At 37.2% G+C, this 24767-nt stretch overlaps 1 protein-coding gene across 1 annotated transcript in view; it reads left to right on the top strand.

Annotated features, from left to right (window-relative positions):
* Positions 1-24767, top strand: part of LOC107583140 (cytosolic carboxypeptidase 4-like) — a 239594-nt gene that overhangs the window by 165758 nt on the left and 49069 nt on the right. The window contains exons 20-22 of the mRNA XM_016269254.1: positions 15620-15749; positions 19289-19420; positions 20675-20851. Coding sequence (XP_016124740.1) covers positions 15620-15749; positions 19289-19420; positions 20675-20851 — 439 coding nt within the window. The remainder of the gene's footprint in view (positions 1-15619; positions 15750-19288; positions 19421-20674; positions 20852-24767) is intronic.

Genomic DNA, 24767 nt, shown 5'->3' on the forward strand with positions numbered 1-24767 from the left:
ATTTGTTTAGTTATTTGGGTTGTTTAATTTCATTTTTGTTTTTTAAATGATTAATTTGTTTTTATATTTAAATGATTGTTTTTTGGTTTTTAATTATAGTTTTTATTAATATTTTGAATTTGTTTTTTAATTAAAATTTTAGGTCGTTTAAAAAAATTGGTTTGCCATTTTATTTATGTTTTTTAATGTCTATATCATTTTTATTCATTTTTTATTTCAGTTTTTGTTATTTTAGTTTAACAACTTCTTAGTTTAAGTTTTGTCTTATAAACATATTTCAATTAACATTATAAAAAAAACTGGTTCTTTCATTTATTCATTCATTCACTCACTCATTCATTGTTGATAAAACCGTCATGCAGTCAAATCATAAACATATTTCCAGTACACTTGTTTGTAACATTTCTGAATATTTTTTAACTTGCTTTTTGCTCCAACAGTCAAATCCTTTTTAAACAAATAATTGAATCGAATCCTTCAGATGAATTGTTCAGAGGTCAAGGAAACGTCATCCTTCATAAGTGGAGGCAATGACAATTTTGCAGGTCAATGAATTCTGAAGTGGTGGCAATCTATTGAGGTATGTTTAAAAAACTGCTTGTATTAGTTGTCTTTGATGCGGCCTTGCTGCGTCAGCAGGTATAAGCCACACATTATTTGAGGGTTGTAATTATCATCACCGTTTAGGACATATGAGTGATAGGGACTTGAGAAATGGCTCGCTGAGTGTCACAGGAAATTGCACGCGCACAGAGCCAGTCAGAGCTGCGATACAGAATCAAAAGTCTGGAAAAATGTATTCATAAGCAATCTGACCTTTTGTTTTCTATTTGTTGAAGACGCTTCAGCACTCATCTAACTGGCTTTATCAGCTGTGTGTTGGAGCTTCTCGGAAGTGTGTTGAAACACCGTCAACAGATGTATAGCACAGTCCGGTGGCTTATGACTAAATTCCACCAGGCATTCTACGATGACCCGGATTAATAAATACTCTTGTGGATGTGGATTAATAAATACTCTTGTGGATGTAATGCAGATTCATTACATGGCATCTGTTCCCCTTCTAGACCCTGGCTACCGTGCTGACGTATCGAAAGCAAGCATGATATCCCATGAAAGATAATTCTGAATAAGTAGATTAGCCCAAGTGGATGCATCCTGCATGCTCCAATAATATTCGGTAACATTCTGGAAATGCTGGGAAATGTGGTCTTTTATTTATTTATTATTTATTTATAATGTTTTAAAAATTATTTGAATTATTTTGGTTATTTGTTAATCTGTTTATTTTGCTTATTTTTCATTATCATTAATTAACTTATTTATATTTGCTTTTATTGACTTGTTTATCATCATTCAATTAATTTTGCTAGTTGTTTATAAGCATTATTTTTCTTGTTTATTTGCCCATTTAGTTTATCATTTATTTGTTTATTTAGTTATTTGGGTTGTTTAATTTTAATTATTTTAGTTTTTCTATAAACTATTAATACAACTATTTCTTTGTTATTTAAATATGTTTATTTTCTTATTTTTTTATTTTATTTAAATTATTTAAATTAATTTATTTTTTGTTGGTCGGTTTAAGCACTGTTGTCTACATCAGTGATGTGAACGATTATATGGTTGGTTGTATTTTTTGACCATGTAGCATTGTTTTTTGTTTTTTTTTTTCACCTGTTTTTCTTGCGATCCACCACTTGAGACCCCCAGTGTATGCTTTTCACTATTAGTGTGCACCTTTCTAGCAGATTTAACTGCAAGCCGACACTTTCCGTAATAGGCACCCTCGGTTTTGATCAAACCTTGTCGTTTTACTCAATTACTCTCCCGTAGTTTTAGAGCATGCTGTGCTTTTCTTGGACCCAAATCCGAGAGTTAATTTGAATAGGCACTGTTATTTTACTGGCAGAAACTTGTCAATTAAACCATGGAGGTCATAGATAGGTCATAAAAAATCATAAAATTAAATGACAATGTGAATATTTTTCTCTCTCTTATTTGGTCAGACCAAATGAATACAATGCTCATTATAACCAGACGGAAGAAGCACTTCTCGGTTGCTTTTGCTCCAGGGTGGCCAGGTAATGTTTTCAGACCTGCAAAATTCAAAACAATATAATTTAGCATGGATCCTGGAAGAATACACACTATTAGTACCCCTCAAGTAATGTGGGAAGGAAAGTTAGCAAAGAAACTGGATGACTTCGTACTTGAAGTTAGCAAACAATAAATAATGACACAGTTATGATGTTAAATGGAGTTCACTTAAAAATGGAAATTCATACTCACGCTCTTGTTGTTCCAAACCTGTATGACTTTTAGTTTGTGTACATTCAACATCAAGACATATCTCGTGAGTGACCAGCCATCGTTGATGTCAAATTTGAAGAATAAGAAAAAGCACCATAGTGAAGCACGTTTACATTTTTGTATCAGAAATTACCCGAAGAGGTCAGGTGTTGTTTGTTCGTCATTTTCCTCCGCACATGACCATTTCCTTGTGTTTTCAGTTGATTCTGGCCCATTTTTCCCCTCAGGAAGAAGCTTTTTTGTTTTTTTTTTTCACCTGTTTTTCTTGCGATCCACCACTTGAGACCCCCAGTGTATGCTTTTCACTATTAGTGTGCACCTTTCTAGCAGATTTAACTGCAAGCCGACACTTTCCGTAATAGGCACCCTCGGTTTTGATCAAACCTTGTCGTTTTACTCAATTACTCTCCCGTAGTTTTAGAGCATGCTGTGCTTTTCTTGGACCCAAATCCGAGAGTTAATTTGAATAGGCACTGTTATTTTACTGGCAGAAACTTGTCAATTAAACCATGGAGGTCATAGATAGGTCATAAAAAATCATAAAATTAAATGACAATGTGAATATTTTTCTCTCTCTTATTTGGTCAGACCAAATGAATACAATGCTCATTATAACCAGACGGAAGAAGCACTTCTCGGTTGCTTTTGCTCCAGGGTGGCCAGGTAATGTTTTCAGACCTGCAAAATTCAAAACAATATAATTTAGCATGGATCCTGGAAGAATACACACTATTAGTACCCCTCAAGTAATGTGGGAAGGAAAGTTAGCAAAGAAACTGGATGACTTCGTACCGCCGCACTCTGTTGCGTCTGGTCTCGCGAGAGCAGGTCTCTAATGCACTGGCACTTGACTCGACAGTGCGTGTGCTACATCCTTTTTACAATCTCTAGATTATAAAACACTGCATTCTGTCAGCAATAACGCGGCAGTAACGTATAGAGACTTCGGCTTGTAACTATACTCTAATTACTATTTTGAAAATTATAACGCGTTAAATTACGTTACTAAAAAAGTCATCAAATTACAGTAACGCGTTACTGCCCAACACCGTTCATAACACAGCACAGGTACATCAGGGTTGCCACAAGGGGCTTTTGCAACATTAATGTAAACAGTCTTATACTGTCAGCTTACTCATTTAATCAGAAATTTCCAGTAAATTAAGCCTTATGCATGAAATGGTCGCATCAACCAGTGAGAGCTTCTGTTGAATTTCTTCTGATTGAATTGATCTATCAGTTTCTCAATTGACTATTACATTTTACATATAGGCCTCAATGCTGTCATGGCAGACCAACAGTTTGAAGAGAATCCTGTAGAGCAAGAGCTAGCCTACTTAACATGTGGTTTAATGCCGCAGACATTTGAAGGCAACTGTAGCGCCGCCTTGAGTAGTGGAGTTTTTTATTTTGTAATGAGACTTTTTTTTTCACTATCCTGCATATTTTTTTTGAACATATTGTTTCGGGCCAGCAGTGACACGCCTTCTGTCTTTGCATGCACATTTGGGCGGCATTATGCAAATATTCCCACATAGTGACCTAGATATGTGGGGGCGTGTTAGAACGAGCCGTTTTAGGGGGGCGTGGCAGAGTCTTAACTTTTATAAAGAATATCTCTTTGGATTTGAGACTTTAGTCTTTGCAACTTCAGGGATCTTATCTATGCACAATCAGCTTGTAACACTCCAAAGAGAAAGGAAAACTTGAAATCGCATCATATGACCCCTTTAAAACCTAAAATGTGAATCATTTAGCATATTTGATCTTATTTCTTCTTCTGATTTATGGAAAACATTTCATTACAAAAGCTGTTGCACTGCAGCAATGGAAAATGAGGAAGTTGTTAGAACAAAAAGAGAAAGATTAATACATTACAAGCCAAAACTTTAATATTTTTTTTCAACAAAAGCACTGTAGTGAAATGTCTTTGAAGAGCAAGGCGCTCTGTTAAACTTGCATGCTTATTCAAAGTAAGCTGAAACCTGTGTATTTTACATGAAACTCATTTGAATTCCACGGTGTGACCGTTTGGCCGTAGACGGCAGTTGAAGTGATTATTCTAAGCTGAAGTGAACCTCCACATTCTTAAAGATTCAAGCATGTGTGTGGGTGGGTGGTCATGTGTGCTGGTGTGTAGGACTATTATACAGTAGATGTAGAAGAATACATCTTTCAGTACAAAACACACACAGATGCAATAAGTGAGCAAGAGGGAGATTTTTGGCTGTTGGTTGCATGCAGTACATTTTTTTGACTCAAGCCTACATGACCATTTGTACTAGAGCTCTGTCAACTTATTTTTTATATACAAAGTAAAAAAAAAATTAAAAAAATTTGGAAGTGCCTCTGTGAGTATATTTCTACATTTTATTTGTCCCACTATGTGCCCCTGCTAGAAAAGATTTTGAAAAATGTTTGTTTATTTATTTGTTTTTTTTTTAAAGTGTTGTTTTTTTGTTAGATTTCTTTTTTCTTTTTTTTTGGTGACAACGTCTACACATATTGGGATAGGAGGAGGGGCTGGTGAAACGAACTATGAATGGACAATAAATATTGCTAATTGATATTGATTATTAATCAACGTCAGGTGTTGTGCAACCCATGACTTTCAATATTCATACATAACTTTATGAATAAGCAAGCCCAAATTCACTTATATTAACTGCCTCACAGCCTCATTTTCATTCACGTCAATTTAAGAGGTGTCTGTTCTGACTGAATGTGTGTCACGGAGTCATGTTTTCAAAGTACCATAATCCAATCCCTGACTATTTAAACTCAAAAGTGGTTTTCTGCTGCCATGGTGGTATTTTTCTTCTATGCGTTATGAAAATAATTGAATATTTTATCATCCTCTGGCATCTTACACAATATATGAAATTATAATACCGAGCATGTGTAATGAAGATTTCAGTCCTCATTACAAAGGGAATATGAAACGGCCGCTTGATTTTAGTTTCCTTTTTTCCAAGTTCATCATGAATATTTGAATTCACAAGTGAGCGAGCCGATTGAGCTTCAACGAGTCTTTGTATTTGCTTCATTTTCTATAATTGCCACGCCAAACAAAGGGAGATATTAAACAAGCTCCTATGACTCTGTCTTCCCAAGAGAATTTGTGTGCCCTGCAGGCATGAACAAGCAAAACATGAATATTCAAGACAAGGCTTCTGATCTCCTTTATGCAATCCGCACAGGTGATAATGCCGCGCTGTCCAGTCGTGCACGACAAAAAGGCGATTTTATCAAGCCCGCTTTCATTGCTACCATTTAGGAATGATCATTTTGAATGGAGAAAAACCACCAGTAGAATTCTCACGCTTGATACTTGCAATTAAACATCATTCTTTAATATTAACACTGTGTATGATACTTTAGAGACACTATTGCTGTCTCGGGTGAAAGCAGGATACTAAACAAGCACATGGCGCCCAACGTGAGGACCTGCCAGCGGTGACAAATCGCTAGTAATCGGTTGCAGTGTATGTTAGCCGCAGCCATTTAATTTCACATTTCTGAAAGAGGTCTCCCTTTTATGTTGATGGATATTAACAGGGTTTGGCAACGCAGATGCTTGAGGAAAGTGTGACTGACGCCTCTATTCCAGTAGAGGAGAAGGGGGCGTCTGGAAGTGGCAAGTGGCTCGTTTGTGTCATCGTTTGTGTTGGCCTGTCACTGATGCCGATTACCTCGCGCTTTAGACGCGCCACACACATGCTGATACATATGAAGTGTTCTGGAAGAGTACGTAGGAAGCTTGAAGGTCATGTTTGACAGCTGAATTACACGCGACTACAGTAGGATTCATGCTAGCTACATGGTCCATTTATGCCGAAATGTAGATTGAATTCAACTTGGATGGATATTTTAGGCCGTTCAAATCATCATCAGCCATTTCGGCCATTTTTTATAAACTATATTTGTGGAAATAAAAAGTCATACAGTTTTGAAATGACAAGGTTGAATAAATGATAGAACAGGATTTTCATTAAAAATATTCTTTAAAAAATGCAGCTAGCTATATTTTTGTGCATAGTTTGGATAACTTTTTTTTTTTTTGGCTGATGTCAAAGGTTATGCGTCCAATCAAATTTGACATTTTTGTGGTATACTGCTGCAAATCCATTGGAACCTAGCAAAAGTACATGGGCAGGGTTGCTTAACATGCAAAGTAAAAGAAAATATGGCATTTAGAAACCAAAATGATACATTTTCCAATTCAGAATTTTAAGAATTTTGCTTATTGTTGAGCCTATTTAGTTCATGTTATATTAATAGATGTAGATGCTTGATTTTAAGGGCAGTATTGTTACTTTTATTCAATTTTAACCATTGTGGTACTGTGTTGTGTGGCCACTTGATGTTCAGTGTCAAATATGCTAGATAAAAGCCATTATAAATGCATCGGTTATGACGGATGTGTGCTTGAGGAATTGCTTGATTGGTTATTTTAACAGCAAAGCCGTTTTTAACAAAACAGAGTCTCTGTTGTAGCTGTCATTTATGCTTGTGTCCTACATCTGCTCCCGCTGTCTGATTCCCAAGGATTTGTCCTGCGGGACACGTCAGTCATGTAGCCTGCTCTGCACTGGAACGATAGTTTCACTGGAGTTTTGAATGGGAGTGAGAGACTAAAGAGGCAGATGTTGTATTAGAAGTTATATTTAGCTCAGAAGCAAAGAAAGGACATGCACTACTAACAAGAAGAAAAGCATCTCATTTTTGTTGCTCAAGGTTAGCAGAAAGTAAAGGTAAAGCAGTGAATGTGTCATGACTGTTTGAGGAAGTTTAAGGAATCTAATTTGCAGAGTCAGGACAGGTATGTCAATACAAAAAGAACAGATATTTGACACATTTTCTGGAATGTTTTCTTGTCTGTTGATTTTAGTCCAGTGGTTAATTCTTGAATAGTTTGCAAGGGGATGCAGGTTCAAATCCATTAATTAATTAACTAATTAATTCATTCATTATTGAAAAATAAAGTGTACAATTAAAATATAATTTACACAAGTTATATATTGATTTATATTGTTTATATATTTTTAAATTATTTTTATCTGAGCAAACTGCAAAGAAACCATGATTGTCATGAATTTTTGGTGTGTGGAAAAGAGCAGCTTTGACATTTTGATGTCTTCTTTTGGATCAAATGGGTTTGGGATTGAATGATGACTGTGTTTAGATTAAAACATCCTTTTTATTATTATTATTATTATTATTATTATTATTGTTATTATTTTCCATTTAACTTGCATTTAAAATCCGCTTGGCTCAAAAATCTAAGGGGGTCTGATGCTTCTGTCAAACTGCATACATTATATAAACACATTGCTTTCTTTATGAAGACATTTGTTTGTAAATTTCACAGGCTTTACATGCTCTATTTATTGTTGCACACAAATCCTTCTGTGCCCTTGAATGGCGAGATCCATTTTTTTGTACATTTCTTTCATAATCTGTTGTGATGAGAACTCAGGGTTTAGCTAATGCCTTCCTCTTCTCTCCACTGTCCCTGTTGTGTTGCTTATGAAAGATGGCGCCCCATTTTCTTTTCCACTGATTTTCTGTGGCAGAGTCAGAGTCAATCAGTAACACTCTACACTATTCAACGGGGTGACAGATTGTTCTCAATTCTCAAAATGATGCAAAGCGTCACAGTGGAGATCATTAATTAGATTTAAAATAATAATAATAGAAAATAAAAAGATTTACTGTCTCTTCACAGTCATTAAGCAAAGACTGTTTTGTAACGCTTCTATTTTTGACACAGGGAAACGTGACAGATTCCCAGAGGGACATACAGCAAAGTTAGCAGAACAACTGAAATCAGTCCACTTTAATGATAGAAATAAATAAAATATTCATTTAAATTTTTTTTTTTTAATCATTAAAGTGGGGTTATTTATTTATATAACCCATTTATTTATATATTTATTTTCTTACCATCAGGCACAATCTTCTAAATGAAGTTAAATGTGTATGCCCAATAGTCACAACAAGCTGGCCGGCGGCGGCAAAACATTTTCTTTTTTTTGCGCCGCTGTCCTGTCTACTGTAAGCTACATTAGTTCTGATTAAATAATGCCGTAATAAGTCGTATTTCTAAACACACTAAATGCAATACTCTGCCTCGAGGTGATAACTCCTATCATTTAATGATTCATCTTTCTGTCTTCCTGTAGTTTCATAGTTGAATGGAACGTCATTATAAACATGATAATCCTTGTATCCTCTCACAGTTATATTGTACCATTACAGTCGCATCTCACTATTAATTTCTCAAGCGCATGTCACGCTTGCTTGCCCCTTTTCCTCCACCAATAAGAAAGTGTGAATATAAAGGTAGAACATAATTACTGTATCGTGCAGCTTTAAGGTTTACAGAATTATGGCCTATTTGCACAAAATCTGAATTTTTGACATAATTTTAAAACAATACAGTGTATGTTTAATGTGTCTATCAATTCCTTCACTATGTGGCTGATTGAAAAAAAAACTAACTTTGTTCAGTGATTCATTGACTTGACTTTTGATTCCACTGACCAAAGATTCATTCACTTTTGCTGTGTACCTTGACTTTTTTTATTCTATTCCACATAGATTCACTCACATTTCTTCACTGATTCATTCTGTGACTTGTCTTTTTGATTCCATTAGCCAAAGATTTATTCACTTTTGTTCACTGATTCATTTAGTAACGTGTCTCATTTAATCACATTCCCCAATTATTAGTTCAAATTTGTTCACTGATTCATTCTGTGACTTGACTTGGCTTAAACCCAGCAAAGATTTGTTCAGATTTTTTTCACTGATTCATTTTATAACTTGACTCTTGTGGTTCCATTCCCCAAAGATTAGTTCAAATTTGTTAACTGTTTAATTTTATAACTTGACTCTTTTAATTCCTTTCACCAAGGATTCATTCAGATTTTTTTTCACTGATTTGTTTTGTAACATGACTTTTTTTTTTTATTCAATTCCCAAAAGATTCATGCTAATCTGTTCGCTCATGCATTTTGTAATGCTTTTCTTTGATTCCATTCATCTAAAATTCTTTCAGATTGTGTTCAGCGATTCATTTTGTAATGTAACTCTTTTGATTATATTCTCCAAAGGTTCATTCAGATTTGTTTACTGATTAATTTTGTAACTTGACTCTTTGATTCCATTCAACAAGGATTCATTCATATTTCACTGATTTGTTTTGTTTATGACTCTTTTGATTGCATTTCCAACGAATGCACGCAGATTTGTTCAGTGATTCATTTTGTAATGCAGCTCTTTTGATTCCATTCACCTTAGATTCATTCAGATTTGTTCAATAATTCACTGAAGATTTGTTTATATCTTTACTGATTCATTCTCTGACCATTTCTGTATGTTACTGTAGCTGGTGACCAGTGAGCACCTTTTTCTCAGTCTTCGAAGGCAGAAAAAAACAAACTCCAATAGGCAGAGACTTCTGTGAATGAGTCAGTTCTCTGAAAAGATCCAAAAACAATGATTTGTTCAAACCCGAAAAAATGCCACTATTGTTGAGAATCATTGAACTTGATGTGAACAGACCTTTATTCACAGACTGAAGAGGAAACTTGTCAAAACTGGCCTGCAGGTTTCTCTTTATGAATCAAACAATAGCTAACAGCACTATCCATTATTGATGGCTGAAATACAAATAACACTATACTTTCAGCTTGAAGGTGAACCAACAGACAGCCGTTCCCTTAAGTACTGATGAGTCAGAGGAGACGTGTTGGAGAAAGGGTTTACATCATCAGATCTGGGCTCACAGAGTCGGCAGCTTTTTCTCTCACCTCAACCTCTTTCATCCATGCCATCAGTACAGTACAAACACAATTCATTTTCACTTTCGAATTTCTCCCTGTTAATAGGAGTTCCTCGTGTCCCACTAAAGAGCGCACAATCTAAATACCGACTTGCCCTCCTCGGTTTTGTTGTACCATGCAGTTACGAGTGCCCTCATTGTTTTATATTTTAAAACATTAAGGTGAACCAGGTGATACAGTAAGTCATAGGCTGTTTTCAGAATGCAGTACTAGCTTTCTGAGTACTACACAGTGTATACTAAATACTGTACTGATACACATTTAATTTGCTATATTAGCAAGTAAAGAGTTCTGTACTTTGTACATTCTTATGGTACCATTGACCAATCAGTGTTGCATTCATAGTAGCCTTTTTCTGGAAATATCCAGTTCCCAATTCTAACTTCTTTCACCTCTTTTCCTTTTTTTCCCCTTCTCTCACACTACTTCTCACTCGACTAAACATCACTGATTGTGCCCATCTCCAGCTGATGGAGATTTGAGTAGAAAACGAAGATATAACCTCATTAGCCGAGGCGACGAAAAGCTATCGAGACTGATCCAACTGATCTATCTGTAACTATGGGAGTAAATTGAACTGTCCTGGTTCAGTAAGTTGATCAGGAAGTGTCTGTGTGTGTGCGCAGTATAATAGTGTGTGAGTTCATGGGGTTAGTGTTGGCTGATGGGAGATGTCTTTCACTTTACGGTCGATAGATAGATAGATAGTTTTTACTAATATCAATTTAATATTTTACTTATGTATATCACTGTTACAAAACTGTACTAAAATAATAACACACAGACATTTTTTATATGACATTTTATATCACATCACAGCTCATTGGATGAGAAGTGCTGCACACCAAGAATAATACAATTTAAGTAGCTCCAGGATTGCTTATCGATTTCTGTGATTATTGTTGCATCAGGTGGCACATGAAAATCGTTTGTGTGCCCTTTCCTAATCTTCACCAAATCAATCATAAGCAAATTATACAAGATCTATATCACACTGCATAATGCTTAGCAGTTACACCAAAGTCCCATAAAATAGATTTGGATAGGACAGATGTGACTGGAAGAGAGAGATGGGGCCTTGATAATCACCGCCTCTTCTTATTTATCTGTGTTGTAGCTGAACTGAGGTGATACTTGCGTTAATTCCTCTCACTGTCAACCATTTAATCTCTTTATAAATAGTTAATGTGAACAAATGTACAAGATACAGTTTTCTTTCCAAAACTCCCACTGTTCTGTCATTTCTTGTCTCAGTGAGCATCAAATGCTTTTCTATTTTTCAACGGGTAATTATTAAGGGGGAGTGACTTGCGTTAATGGCTTCATTATAAGTTTTTGGATCATAAAGTGTATAAATGATGATTGTATTATAATCCGTATACGCTTGAACAACAGTATTCCTAATTAAAGCCTTAACTAGCACTCGCCCGCTGTGAATTAAATGTTTTTAGAGCAGTTAGCATTTGCATGCTGGAGCGTGATGTGTTTGCTTTTGACAATGAGTCAGGAGGCATTTGATTGGATATTTTTGATGTTGGCGGAATCAAATGGCCCATGGGTATTTAGTTTGTGAGGTTGAGATGAGTCAATTATTCATTGAGTTTTTGAGGTAGGCGAAGTCTAAATGATAATTGGGGATTCTGCTTTTGAGGTGGGTGGAGTTAAATGGTCAAATTACCATTAGGTATTTTGTTTTTGAGTTGGAGACAAATGCTTATATTTTACATGAGTTAATTCCTATTTGATGAGCACCCTTGAGACCAAGATTGAGGTGAGTCAAAATTATTATTGGGTATTATTAGGTTAGGTGTAGTACTTCACACTTTGTCTTGATTTTTTTAATTATATGTAAATCCTAAGCCTTGTAGACCAGGATTGCTTTCATTTCATTTACGATTGGAGAAGTCCAAATGGTAATTGAACATTGTATTTTTAAGGTGGGTATAGAGTCAAATTCCCACTAGACATTCTGTATTTGAGGTGGGTGGAGTCAAACACCCAACCTGTGCTCTGTTTTGAGGCTGATGAGGTCAAAATGATCATTGACTGTTCGCTTTTTGAGGTTGGGTGGAGTGAAATTCCCATTAGACATTGTTTTTGAGGTGGGTGGAGTCAAAATTATTATAGAGTGTTCTGTTTTTGAGGTTGGGTGGAGTCAAATGCCCATTAAACATTCTGTAGTTGAGGTGGGTGGAGTCAAATACCCAATGAGCGTCAAAATAATAATTGAGCGTTCTATATTTGAGGTTGGGTGGAGTTAAATTTCCATTAGACATTGTTTTTGAAGTGGGTGGAGTGTAAAGCCCAGTGAGCTTTCTGTTTTGAAGTCACAATTATTGAGGGCACAGTTTTTGAGGTTGAATGGAGTCGAATTCCCATTAGACAATAGGTGCATTCGACTTCATGCTGCGGCGCGCAAACCAATCAGCAGCTGACTTGAAGCAGTGCATGCCGGTTAGAAATTTTGTCTGACTTGAACCGGCGCCAACGCTACGTCACTGTCACGTGTGGCATCAAAGTACCGCGAAAGCGTTTCGAGAGCAGCTAGCTGACTTTTCAGAGCGACTGCAGGAGCGCTGATGACCACACAGCTGTTTCACGATTGGCCAAATTCACCACATGACAACAATGACATGTGTTTCTAACATCTTCAAATCCAATACTGCTCATAAATCTGTGTTTTTAGAACATTAAAAGCTTTTTTACTGTAGTCGCAATGTGATATTGAGTCACGTTTATCATGAAAGCATATATACCCCCACTTTATTAGTATTTAAATAGCATATATTTACATTGAACTTTATTCTTGAACAGATGGCCCTGTATTAAGCAGCATATAAAAAGTGTTTCTGTTGCTCATGAAAACGTTTCTGAAACGTCTGTGTATTTGACAAATATTGCATTTAATTCACTTCAGCTGTGATAGAGTATGCAAACACCGCGCGAGCATCACTAACTGGAGCAGAAAGTGTCCGGCTTGACGGCTCCGTTTTCAACTCCGCCCCCGACTGCAAGCGGCTACTCTCGTTGACTGCCGTCTGTAGCAGTGCTTCAAGTCGAACGCACCTATTGTTTTTGAGGTGGGTGGAGTTAAATGCCCAAGTGGGTGGTGTCAAAGTAATCATTGAGTGTTCTGTTTAGAAAAGGTCTACATCACCCCTTCTAATCCGATCCCAATTAAGGTGTTTACATGAACGCTTTTCAGTCCAATTGAGCCATCACGTTTACTGCTTGTAAATGTAGCTAGTGTTTTTGAGTTGGGTGGAGACAAATGCCCAGGGAACTTTCTGTTTTGAAGTGGGTGGAGTCAAATTCCCATTAGGTCATGGGTGTCAAACTCAATTCCTGGAGGGCCGGAGGTCTGCAGAGTTTAGATTCAACCCTAATTAAACACACCTGATCCAACTAATCAAGCCCTTCAGGCTCATTTGAAAACTACATGCTATGTATGTTTGAGCAGGGTTGCAGCAAAACTCTGCAGGGCTCTGGCCCTAAAGGAATTTAGTTTGACACACCTGCATTAGGCGTTATATTGTGAAGTGAGTGGAGTCCAAATGATCATTTGAGTGTTCTCTTTTTGAGGTTTGGTGGAGTCAAATGACCATTCTGTTCATGTGTTAATTGGTATTTATTTGATGATTTAATTTATTTCATTACCTCTCCTAAATATTAAACCTGAACTATGTTTAAATTCTTTTTAGCCTTTGAGACCAGGGTTGCTTTGGGCTACTACAGAATGTGTCATGCACTGCAGTGCACTGGGTGAAATATTGAAAAGTAGACATTTTAAAAGCAGGATGTGTTAGAAGGGCTGTCAGTTTTTGGAGAACCGTAAAAGGGGACAAAATACTGTTCCACCTCTCAGTTGTCATCAGACGCAAGAGCAGAAAAGTGTTCATACATTATTTCTGTCAAGAACAAAATGGAACCCCCCAAAAAAGAGGAAAAAACATGAAGTCACTGATGTCGTTCATAGCAAAAGCCTCAGTTTGGTTCATCAAATATTTACGATCTAAATATCCGGCAATGAATAACGCAAGAGCAGAAAAGTGTTCATACATTATTTCTGTCAAGAACAAAATGGAACCCCCCAAAAAAGAGGAAAAACATGAAGTCACTGATGTCGTTCATAGCAAAAGCCTCAGTTTGGTTCATCAAATATTTACGATCTAAATATCCGGCAATGAATGCATAATGACACAAAGAGTTGGAAATCCAAGTCAGAAATTGCCTAGTGTAAACATGGCTTGAACAGACAGACGGGTAATATTGATCTAACTCTCAAATCATCTCAACTGACATCCATTGTTTCTGGTTTTCTTATTTTCTCTACAAAGGTTCACTTTAAACTATAGACAGCTGTAGGGTGGAACAATTTTCTTGCCATTTCCGCTTTGCTGCCCCCCCCCACTGGGGTGCATTGGAAACTGTCCAGAAAACCGCGTTTTGTTGCCTCCAAAATACAGTAATTTCCTTGTCTCCAGATCCCTAGAATATGGTATTTTTGTTTACGATGAAACTCTCTGAAGATTGTGGCTCTTTTCTTGAACTACTTCAGCAGAGAGCCGCAGCTTTTCTGAGACACTTTAAAAAGTGGGTTGTATTTATAGTCATGCGGTTCTGTTTGTGGTTTCCGTTAATTTTTAATGTACCTAAAGGCATCTTAGTTCAATCGGCAATATACTCCAAAAAAGTCTGGTTGAACAAACTGTTCAGAGGAAAAGAAGACTGCAACTTCCATCTTTTGTTTTCACGTAGCCATTATTGATGTCTTTGAAAACAGCCATTGCATTTGATAAAAAGCCGGGATATTTTATTGTATATTTATTTTCAGGTGGCGACTGTGTATTACTTCATGCTTCCACTCATTCCAGATCAAGATTGACCCAAAGAAAGCACACAGCAAATTATCACACAGATCACCTGTGATCAGAGACTCAACAGTCGCTCTCAGCCATTTCAAATGCGGCCTATCAATTTGCTAATGTTTGAACATTGTGTCTTATAATTGGCTTTCAGGAACTGAATGTGGGGAAGTCTGTAGTTGGCAAGCTACCTCCAAATGTCAGTAGGATTTTGTCAGGAGATAAAGCTCAGCTGCTGCTTGCTCTCTAATCAACAGACTGGTTGTGCGGTGCGCTAGATAGCTCTGTTCACTGCCGACCTTTCAGTAACCTGTAAAGTTAGACGCTGATATGGGAACGTCACAATTCCAGCGTTTGAATATTCACACAGATACACAGGCATGCACAGAGACAGATAGATTGGTTATCTGGTCTTCAAACAAACAGGTAAGCTAAATCAGATATTGGATTGCAAACTCAGATGGTTTTTGATGTTACTTTGATCCCTGGCAATGCGTCAAAGAGCTCATGAAATCCAAATTGGACTTTTAGTAAGTTTAAAGTTGACTTTCTGTTCTTTGTAATCACTTTTTTTCTTTTGATTTATTTCAGTAATCGCTGTTCTCTCACCGCTGAGGACCTCAACAGACAGTGGCTGAAGCCAGACCCTAATTTAAGCCCCACAATTTACCACACCAAAGGCTTCCTCTATTACCTCAACAGCATAGGCAGGACTCCGCTGGTAAGTTTCCATTAAATCTCGCTGCACTGTAACTGACCTATTGAATCCTAAAGTTCCACAAGGGGCTCGCCGGAAATTGTTCCATGATCTCGGAGCTTTCTACTTCTAAATGCAGGTCAGGGATGACCAAATCCATAAATATGTGTTTGAGACCGTACAGACTGAAGCAGGCCTGAGTGGATCTAAGTGCTTTGTTGTTTATCAGAAAACATTTGCAATTTGAAATGACTAATTTTGTGAATTGAATTAAATGAACCATATTAAAAAAGTAATGAAATCATGACTGACATAATGTGTGACTAGATACATTACCATTGCTCCTATTTACAACGTTTTAATTTACTAAATGAGACCCGTGCTGGCAAAATGAGTCGGAATGACGCACAGACTAATTAAGAGCTAGGCAAAGGCAAAACAAGTGGTCGAATTTGAGGTTTTCACAAATATGAGTTCATTAAGCCCTCATCTAGCGATCCCAAAGCTTCGCATAGTCCAACTATGCAAAGTCCAACTATTCGCATAGTCCAACTTTTCACTTCGTAAAAGTGCATGGGGCCAGAGACAGTCCGAATGGTAGGACTGTATATTGATAAGCAACCCCCTCGAACGCGAATCTCAAGAATGGTCTGTGATGGGGGGCTATCTAAAATGTGAAAGTAAGCGTCTTTCAGATCCAACGATAAAAGCCAGTGCCCAGGGCATATTTTTGTGAGGATCTGCTTCAAAGTCAGCATCTTGAATGGCCGTTTCATAAATCAGATGCTCAAGAGATCAAGGATGGGCCTGAGCCCGCCACCTTTCTTGGGAACGAGGAAATGACTCACTGTTCACTAAAGGGACCATTTCTACAGCTCCTTTTGCAAGCTGAGTTTAATAGTCCAACTTTTCACTTCGTAAAAGTGCATGGGGCCAGAGACAGTCCGAATGGTAGGACTGTATATTGATAAGCAACCCCCTCGAACGCGAATCTCAAGAATGGTCTGTGATGGGGGGCTATCTAGATGTGAAAGTAAGCGTCTTTCAGATCCAACGATAAAAGCCAGTGCCCAGGGCATATTTTTGTGAGGATCTGCTTCAAAGTCAGCATCTTGAATGGCCGTTTCATAAATCAGATGCTCAAGAGATCAAGGATGGGCCTGAGCCCGCCACCTTTCTTGGGAATGAGGAAATGGCGGCTGTAGAAGCCTGACTCACTGTTCACTAAAGGGACCATTTCTACAGCTCCTTTTGCAAGCTGAGTTTGCACTTCGGACTGGAGAACGTAAGCATTGTTACACCACACCGAAGTTTGGATAGTACCTCTGAAGCAAGGTGGTCTATGTGCAAACTGCAGCGAGTAACCTCGTTCTATGGTTTTTAGAACCCAACTTGACACATCCGGAATGGCTTTCCAAGCCTGGACCCAGATGGCAAGTGGTCTGAGATTTTCGAGTGGCAGGTCACCACAAGGAGGCGGGGAACTGACCCTCATGATAGTGGGAAGAGGAGAAGTGCTCTTTTGAGTATATGGGTCCACTATCTCAGTGGTAAATTGCATGGGTGCGTGCTGAGTGGGAAGGATGGGCCCAGCCTGAATAGAGTTTCCATCGCCCAAGCAGGGGATTGGAGAGTGAGTGCGAGACTTCTTTGAGGACAGTCCGGCCTCGATGGGTACTGACCCTCTCCTCTTCCTTTCTGCTCTTGGATCAGGACGGCTTCTGAGGCTCAGGTTCCAGCACTACTCTTGGCACTTAAGGTATGGGTACCTTCTAGCCATCTGAGGGTGCTGCTGAAGACCAGGCTCAAATTTAGGCTGGGTCGGAGGTGGTGTGGGGTTTGCAGGTTGTTGAGAGGATGGAGCCTTCTGGCGACTTGTACCAGCCACCAAGCTGGAGCACTTCGGCAGGAAGTACCACATGACTTGTGATGACTTCTGTGCCACTGTAATTCGCTCCGCAAACCCAGGGCCAAGCAATCCCTTGGGAGAGACGGAGGAGTCAAAGAAGGCGATCTTGTCAGCGTCCTTGATTTCCATTAGATTTAGCCAAAGGTGGCAAAATTGACTTTGCTGACTAAGTAAAGGATTCAATGACTCAAACATAAAGACAGTCACTTTTTTTGTTTGTGAGTAAATCAGATGTTTGAATGAATCCTGATACTGGGTTTTGAATGAATTGGTTGAGTAAATATCTTGCATATAAAGGCAGTCCCCGCATCCCAATTCACATACTCTCTGCCCTAAATAGTATTCAAGATTAATAATCCAGAAACTATTTGCTACGGATAGTATGCAAATGGGGAGGCAGGACTTGTTTTGTTTGTGAATGAATCAGCATTTTTTTTCAGAATGAAGTGTTTCTGAATTAATCACTTGAGTAAAGGATCCAATGACTCACTCATAAAGAGTCACTTGTTTTGTCCCTAAAACAAATCTGCATTTTGAATGAATCAGTTGAGTAAATGATTCAATGATACAATCATAAAGATGCAGAGGTTTTGATTGAATCAGCTGAATAAATGATTTGATGTCTCATTAATAAAGTCAGCTGGCATATCTGTAATCTGCAGAAAAAGTCACGGACAGAGTTTTAGATGACCTCTACTTCATGTCACAGAATTAAAAGCTTTTTTATATTTTTAGTCAGATCTATTCATATAGTCTTGACTGGTGCCTTTGAGCTTCTCATGATGCTGTTAGAGCACTAAAGAATAACTTCTATTTTTTACCTTGTCCCTATACACTCCCTGTCCTTTTTCAAAAAATGCTTCTCAGGAAATGGAGTAATGGACCCATTGCACTATCTATGCAAGTCAGGGGGGAAAACAAAGCAACAGAAGTAGGTTCACCAGCACTTTTGAGAGAATACGCTATTGAAAATGGTCAAACATTCTAGGACGTCATAAGCTAAACTGATGCTTACTGTTCGAAAGCTGCATCTGTAGTTCTAGCTTAAAATAAATCGTGCAATTAAATGAATTCATATGATTCAGAATAGCATGGAAATGACCATTGTCAGTCCTGTAATTAAGCAGGAATTACCTGTTGCGAAGAACCAAAAGAACATTTGCTTTGATACAATTAGCCAGATTTACATATAAATTATGCCATAATTCTTATTTGATCACAGCAATAATTATGCACCGAACCTGGTCAAAGGAACATTGTCATTTCCCCAGAAACTACAGTGGAAAAAACGTGACTTGTGCCATTAACGAATGAGGAAAGAGCCTTTTTTTTAGCCTTTACAAAAAGGCTCATCGCTATGCAATTAGCAGCCACACTGTCAACAAAATTTGAATTAGAGTCAAAACGCAATGCATTGTCTAGCATTTTATTCCCCTTGGTGTCTGTGTCTGCGTGTTGTGTCACAAGATTAATTATGTTTGACTCGGCCTTAAGTTAACATTGCGTTGCTGTCGTGTCAGGAAAGCTAAAAAAGACACTGTTGTTTTCGCCTGACAATGTGACCTCCTTGGCCTTGCTATTCATTTACAAAGATGCAGAAATTCAACACAATCTTGCTGTTTCACTATATTTGTTCTGTTATCACATTCCACAGGTGTTTTGCGATTACCATGGTCACTCCAGGAAGAAGAATGTGTTTCTGTATGGCTGCAGTATGAAGGAAACCCTGTGGCAATCTGGTTCTCCCATTAACACAGCCTCCCTGAAAGAAGACCCGGGATACAGGGTACGCTTACTGCCTGTAATCTGAGTTTTTTATCCTATGAAAGTTCTATAGATCACTTGGCTCCAGCCACAATGAAATCTATAGTGTCTCAATAATGTCTCAAACTTTGCTCTGGTTTGCCAAAATACCAGTCTGCAATTAAAAGTCAGATTTCAATATGGTCTTGATCATTTCTTATCAAATTCCGAAATTATTAGAGATAATAATTGCATTGTAAACATCAATATTGTGAAATATTATTACAATTTCAAAGAACTGTTTTCTGTTTAATATATCTTAATAATACAGTTTATTAATTTGATGACAAAGCTGAAATTTCAGCAGTCATTACTCCATTCTTCAGTGTCACATGATCCTTCAGAATTCATTCTAATATGTTTATTCTAATAATTATCTATATTGAAAACAGTTGTGCTTCATAATATTTTTGTGGAAACCATAATGGGGTCTTTTTTAAGGATTCTTTGATGAACTGGGTTAGTTCATTTATTTGAAATAGATTTTGTTTTTCTAATAAATTAGATCAATTAAATGCAACCTTGCTGAATGAAGTATTAAATTCTAAAGTACTAAAAAAAATGTCCCAAAACTTGTGAATGGTAGTGTGTTACCCACATTCATTTTACAGCTCTATACTCTTACTGTACATTCATTCTCATTTGTTTCTATTTTTATTGCTCCTATTTTAGGAGAAACATCTGAAACAAAGTTGGTTCTTCAAAGTCACACAACTGAGAACTCAATTACATCTCCTGAGCTATGAAAGAGCAAACTTGGAGTTGTTTTACAGCTATTGCTGTATCCCCATAATCTATTTTTGCTCTCACGGGAAGAGCCAACAATGCATGAAATGTTTTAGTGTCCTTATTTTATCATTATATCCAGTTATACAGTGAGCATACTTTTTGTCTCATTTATTGTTTTCTGATTGGCTCCGTTGTTTCCATCCTACATGAAACTTTTATTTGTGAGCCAGTTTTTGAAGTTTGGTGCCGAAGGAAGTTTCTCCCCAACATACAGGCTGTGGCGAATTGAGTTAAAGGATAGTTTAAAGGCATACGTAAATCTGTGGAATCTGTAATGTGGAAAATATTGCGTCGCTAGCTGCTGTCTGACTGATGTCTGCCATCTATGCAAAGAAGTCTCTTAAACTAAATATACACATATCTAGAACTGAAAACAGTGGCCTAAAAATGCAAATACAATGAAATACATTATTCTTTTTCAAAACTCATACATTGTTTGTATTGACAGACTATCGCTAAAACTCTGGACCGAATAGCTCCTGCGTTCTCCTTCAACAGCTGCAACTATCTGGTGGAAAAGTCTCGGGCGTCCACAGCACGGGTTGTCGTTTGGAGGGAGATCGGAGTCTTCCGAAGCTACACCATGGAAAGCACTTACAATGGCTGCAATCAAGGCATCTACAAGGTTAGCCCTTTTAGCTGAAATGAATGGTTAATTTTACTTTCCTGTAGTTTTGATAAACGTCACTAAACAGTTGCGCCCATTTTTGCATGCAGCATTATAACACAAATATTGCAGTCTTATTCACTAACCTACCATAAAACAGTTGCTAACCACATGCTAGATGCTCACTGTGCCATATGAAAAAAGAAAACATTGAAAAAACATTGTTATATTTTTCAGCATAACTACGCATTTTTTAATGTGAGTTGCGATCGTAATTCACAAAATAAAATAAAATTCGCATGAAGTTAATACAAAGGGCAGTAGTATATGTTTTATGCAAAAATATATTTGTGTACTCTACCATTCAGAAGTTTGAGACAGGGCTCTCAAAATACAGTATAAACAGTAATATTGTGAAATATTTTTACAATGTCAAATAACTTTTTTTCTTTTTTAATATATTTTAAAATGTAATTTATTCCTGTGGTGGCAAAGCTGAATTTTCAACAGCCATTACTCTAGTCTTCATTGTCACATAGTTATTTAGAAACAGCTGTGTTGCTTAATATTTTGGTGGAAACTGATTAATTTTTTTCTGTATTCTTTGGAGGAAAAGAAAATCTTATTGACCCCAAACTTTTGGTAGTACATATTTTCTAGCTATCATGGCATCAAATGATGGAGAAGAGTATTGTAAGCTCCCTCATATCGTTCCGTCAGAATGAGAGTCCAAACAGATGATAAAATCATCACAATAATGCACAAAACTCCAGTCTATCAATTAACATCTTGTAAAGTGTAAAACTAAAATACAAGTCCTTTTATACATATTTTTCTTGTCTAAATCAGGAGACCATTTACAAGTGAAAACAGTCCAAAACAGTTCTAAGCTAGTCGTGTGTATTACTTGTGGTTTATTGTGATGTTTTATCAGCCGTTTTAACTCTCATTCTGACGGCACCCGTTCACTGCAGATGATCCATTGGTGAGCAAGTGATGTAATGATACATTTTTACAAATCTGTTTCGATGAAGAAACAAACTCTTCATCTTGGAAGGCCTGAGGGCGAGTACGTTTTAGCAAATTTTCATTTTTGGGTGAACTATTCCTTTAAAGGGACTTTTTGGTTTGGTACTCAGCTAGCTTAGCAACCACTAGTGTTATACATGGCCAGACTTGGTAACATTAGAGACACTGGCAGATGGTATTTAGTCAAAGTAGAGTGATTCTAGCGCAGTGACATTTGCAAACGTTCTAGGAGGTCTGGCAGCCCTTTAATAAAGGACAGGGTGCTGAATTACTCTTGACCATGGACTGCAACTTTAAAGGTTCTGCAAGTAAGAAAAATGTTTTCGGAAAGTGCTAATGATTGAGGAATAAGGTCTGATATGAGAATGTCAGCTCTTGAGGCAGACATTTTATTAAGTTTAAATCCTTATTCCCTGTCAAAATTGTACATGTAGCTCAAATAAAACAGAGACAGGATCTGTACCAGCTAACAGGTGGACATATGGTGAGAACAGCCCTATTCTTTCCTCAATAAAACAGGATTGACTAACAAGACCTTAGACTTGAATTTATCCATCCGTGTTTGCAATCCAATTTCTGATATTTAGCTCAATCCCAATCAGTTTTGTTCTTATGTGTCAGTGTTAGATCTTCTCTGACATTCTGCCTAAAAGTTTGGAGTCTTGTCTTGACTGTTGATGTTTAATTTGTATTTTCAATGAAGCTGCCAGCCAAGCACCAGTCAGCAGGGCCGTTTTAACCATTGGGCTAGGCGGGGCTGAAGCCCTGGGGCCCGAGCAAGGAGGGGGCCCGTGATTGGCTGTGGAGTAGATTGACTGGAGCGCCGATCGCCAAAGCCACCTTATTAGCGCTGTTATTTAGTTGAGCTTTTCCGTAAATTCCATGCATTACCATTTGAGATTGAAATGTAAAGTCTGAATTTGGTTTACCAATCAAATGCATTTATTCTATATTTGACTTTTGAACGATATGTGCAAATATCTATCAGGTGATCGCTGCCCAGTATGTCTGCATTCACCTCTCTTCACTTTGTTCTGGAGTAATCTGGAAATGGTCGCGCAAAGAACAACATTCAATTAGTAAAAATGTCAGCAATTCTAAAAGAGAGAGGGGCTCAAAAAAACGAAAAATTTCAAATACAAACAACATAAAAAACATGACAGCTATCAGATTATTTGACTAAAGCTGATGATGGAGTGGAAGTTGCTGGAACAGCAAGTGAACCGGGCACACGGAGCAGATAAAAGCAGTGTCATCGTCCACACAGATTTTAGTTTAGCTTGATTATTAACTGGATTTATATTGTTTTTGTGTTTGAACAAACTATATTCATTTAAGGGTTGGGAGATAATCCGGTAGAAATATATCAATCGTTGATTGAAGCACGTCATGATGTAGTCTACGTTTACCATTTCAAGGCGTTTTAAGCAGGTTTTAAAACAAATGGTTTATACTGTTCATGGACATTACGCTGCGGGGCAGAATTAATTCTGGTAAATGTGTGCGTTAAAACGGTTTCTACCTGATACATCTGCTCGTATTACTGACTAAACTTTCGCTCCTTGTGCTTAAACGGTCAAATACACATAGTTACGTGTCAAAATGCCCGTCTTTGCGAGTATCCTCGTAAACACAGTTATTTGTGTCTTAAATGAATGCTGATAGTTATAGATAAAGCATTTGTTAGGCTATATGAGATCCTTAGCCTATATGATGAGATCTTAAAAGGATATTCACCCAAAAATGAAGATACTGTCATGATATACTTACCCTCAAATTGTCCTAAACCTCTATGAATTTCCTTTTCCTCCTCAACATAAAAGAAGATATTTTGAAGAATGATCGTAACCAGTTTCTGGTCCCAACTGACTCCAATAGTGTGTTTTTTTTAGTGTATAGTGAGGGCCCAGCAACTGTTTGGTTACCAATATTGTTCCAAATATATTATTTTGTGTTCAACAGCATGAATGAATCTCATACAGGTTTAGAACATCAACAGAATTTTCATTTTTGGGTGAACTATAATGCAGCCTTATATAGCTGCCGTTACCATTTGTGTCAATAATGTAAATCAAACATCAGCAAGAAAATTACTTACTGTCCTTGACTGAATCACTTTTGTAAAATAAATAAGAATGAATGTATATTGAATGTATATTTTTTCTGCAATTATACATTTTAGGCGCAGTGAATTTTTTTCACTCATTTTTTTCTTAAGGTGGGCCTTTAGCACCGTTGTACCCTATATATATATAGGGTATATATAAGGTATAACAACCGTAGGATGACATTAAGTGACCTACAAAAATGTATAATTGCAGAAAAAATATATACGTAGTATTGAACATTAATGGAGCAACAGACTGAATAGTCTTCACTGTATAAATTCAATATACATTCATTCTTATTTATTTTACAAAAGTGATTCAGTCAAGGACAGTAAGTAATTTTCTTGCTGATGTTTGATTTACATTATTGACACAAATGGTAACAGCAGCTATATAAGGCTTATATATATATATATATACATATATAAATATCAAAATATCATTATTGTGATGGGGGGCCCTGCAGTAAGTCATAGCCCCGGGGCCCAGTGCGTTCTTAATGCGGCCCTGCCAGTCAGGGGTCTATTTCTCAGAGTAAAGGCAGTGATGTACTCCTTGTCTTGTTGTTGTGCATCTGGGACATTCATTTATCTCCCTGTGCTGGTTAGATGCAGTTTGCTTTCTTCTTTCAAGACAGTATTGCATGGAACAGCCTTCATCTCTCAAAAGAATAACAAATGGATGTGTTTCTAGAGAAATGTGTTTAATTGCGTGGAAATATACTCAACTTCAGCAACTAAAAAAGATACTGTAATGAAGTTTCCATATTTAATTCATATATATATATATATATATAT

This window comes from Sinocyclocheilus grahami, unplaced genomic scaffold, assembly GCF_001515645.1.
Source record: "Sinocyclocheilus grahami isolate Dianchi unplaced genomic scaffold, SAMN03320097.WGS_v1.1 scaffold50.1, whole genome shotgun sequence".
Taxonomy (NCBI): Eukaryota; Metazoa; Chordata; class Actinopteri; order Cypriniformes; family Cyprinidae; genus Sinocyclocheilus; species Sinocyclocheilus grahami.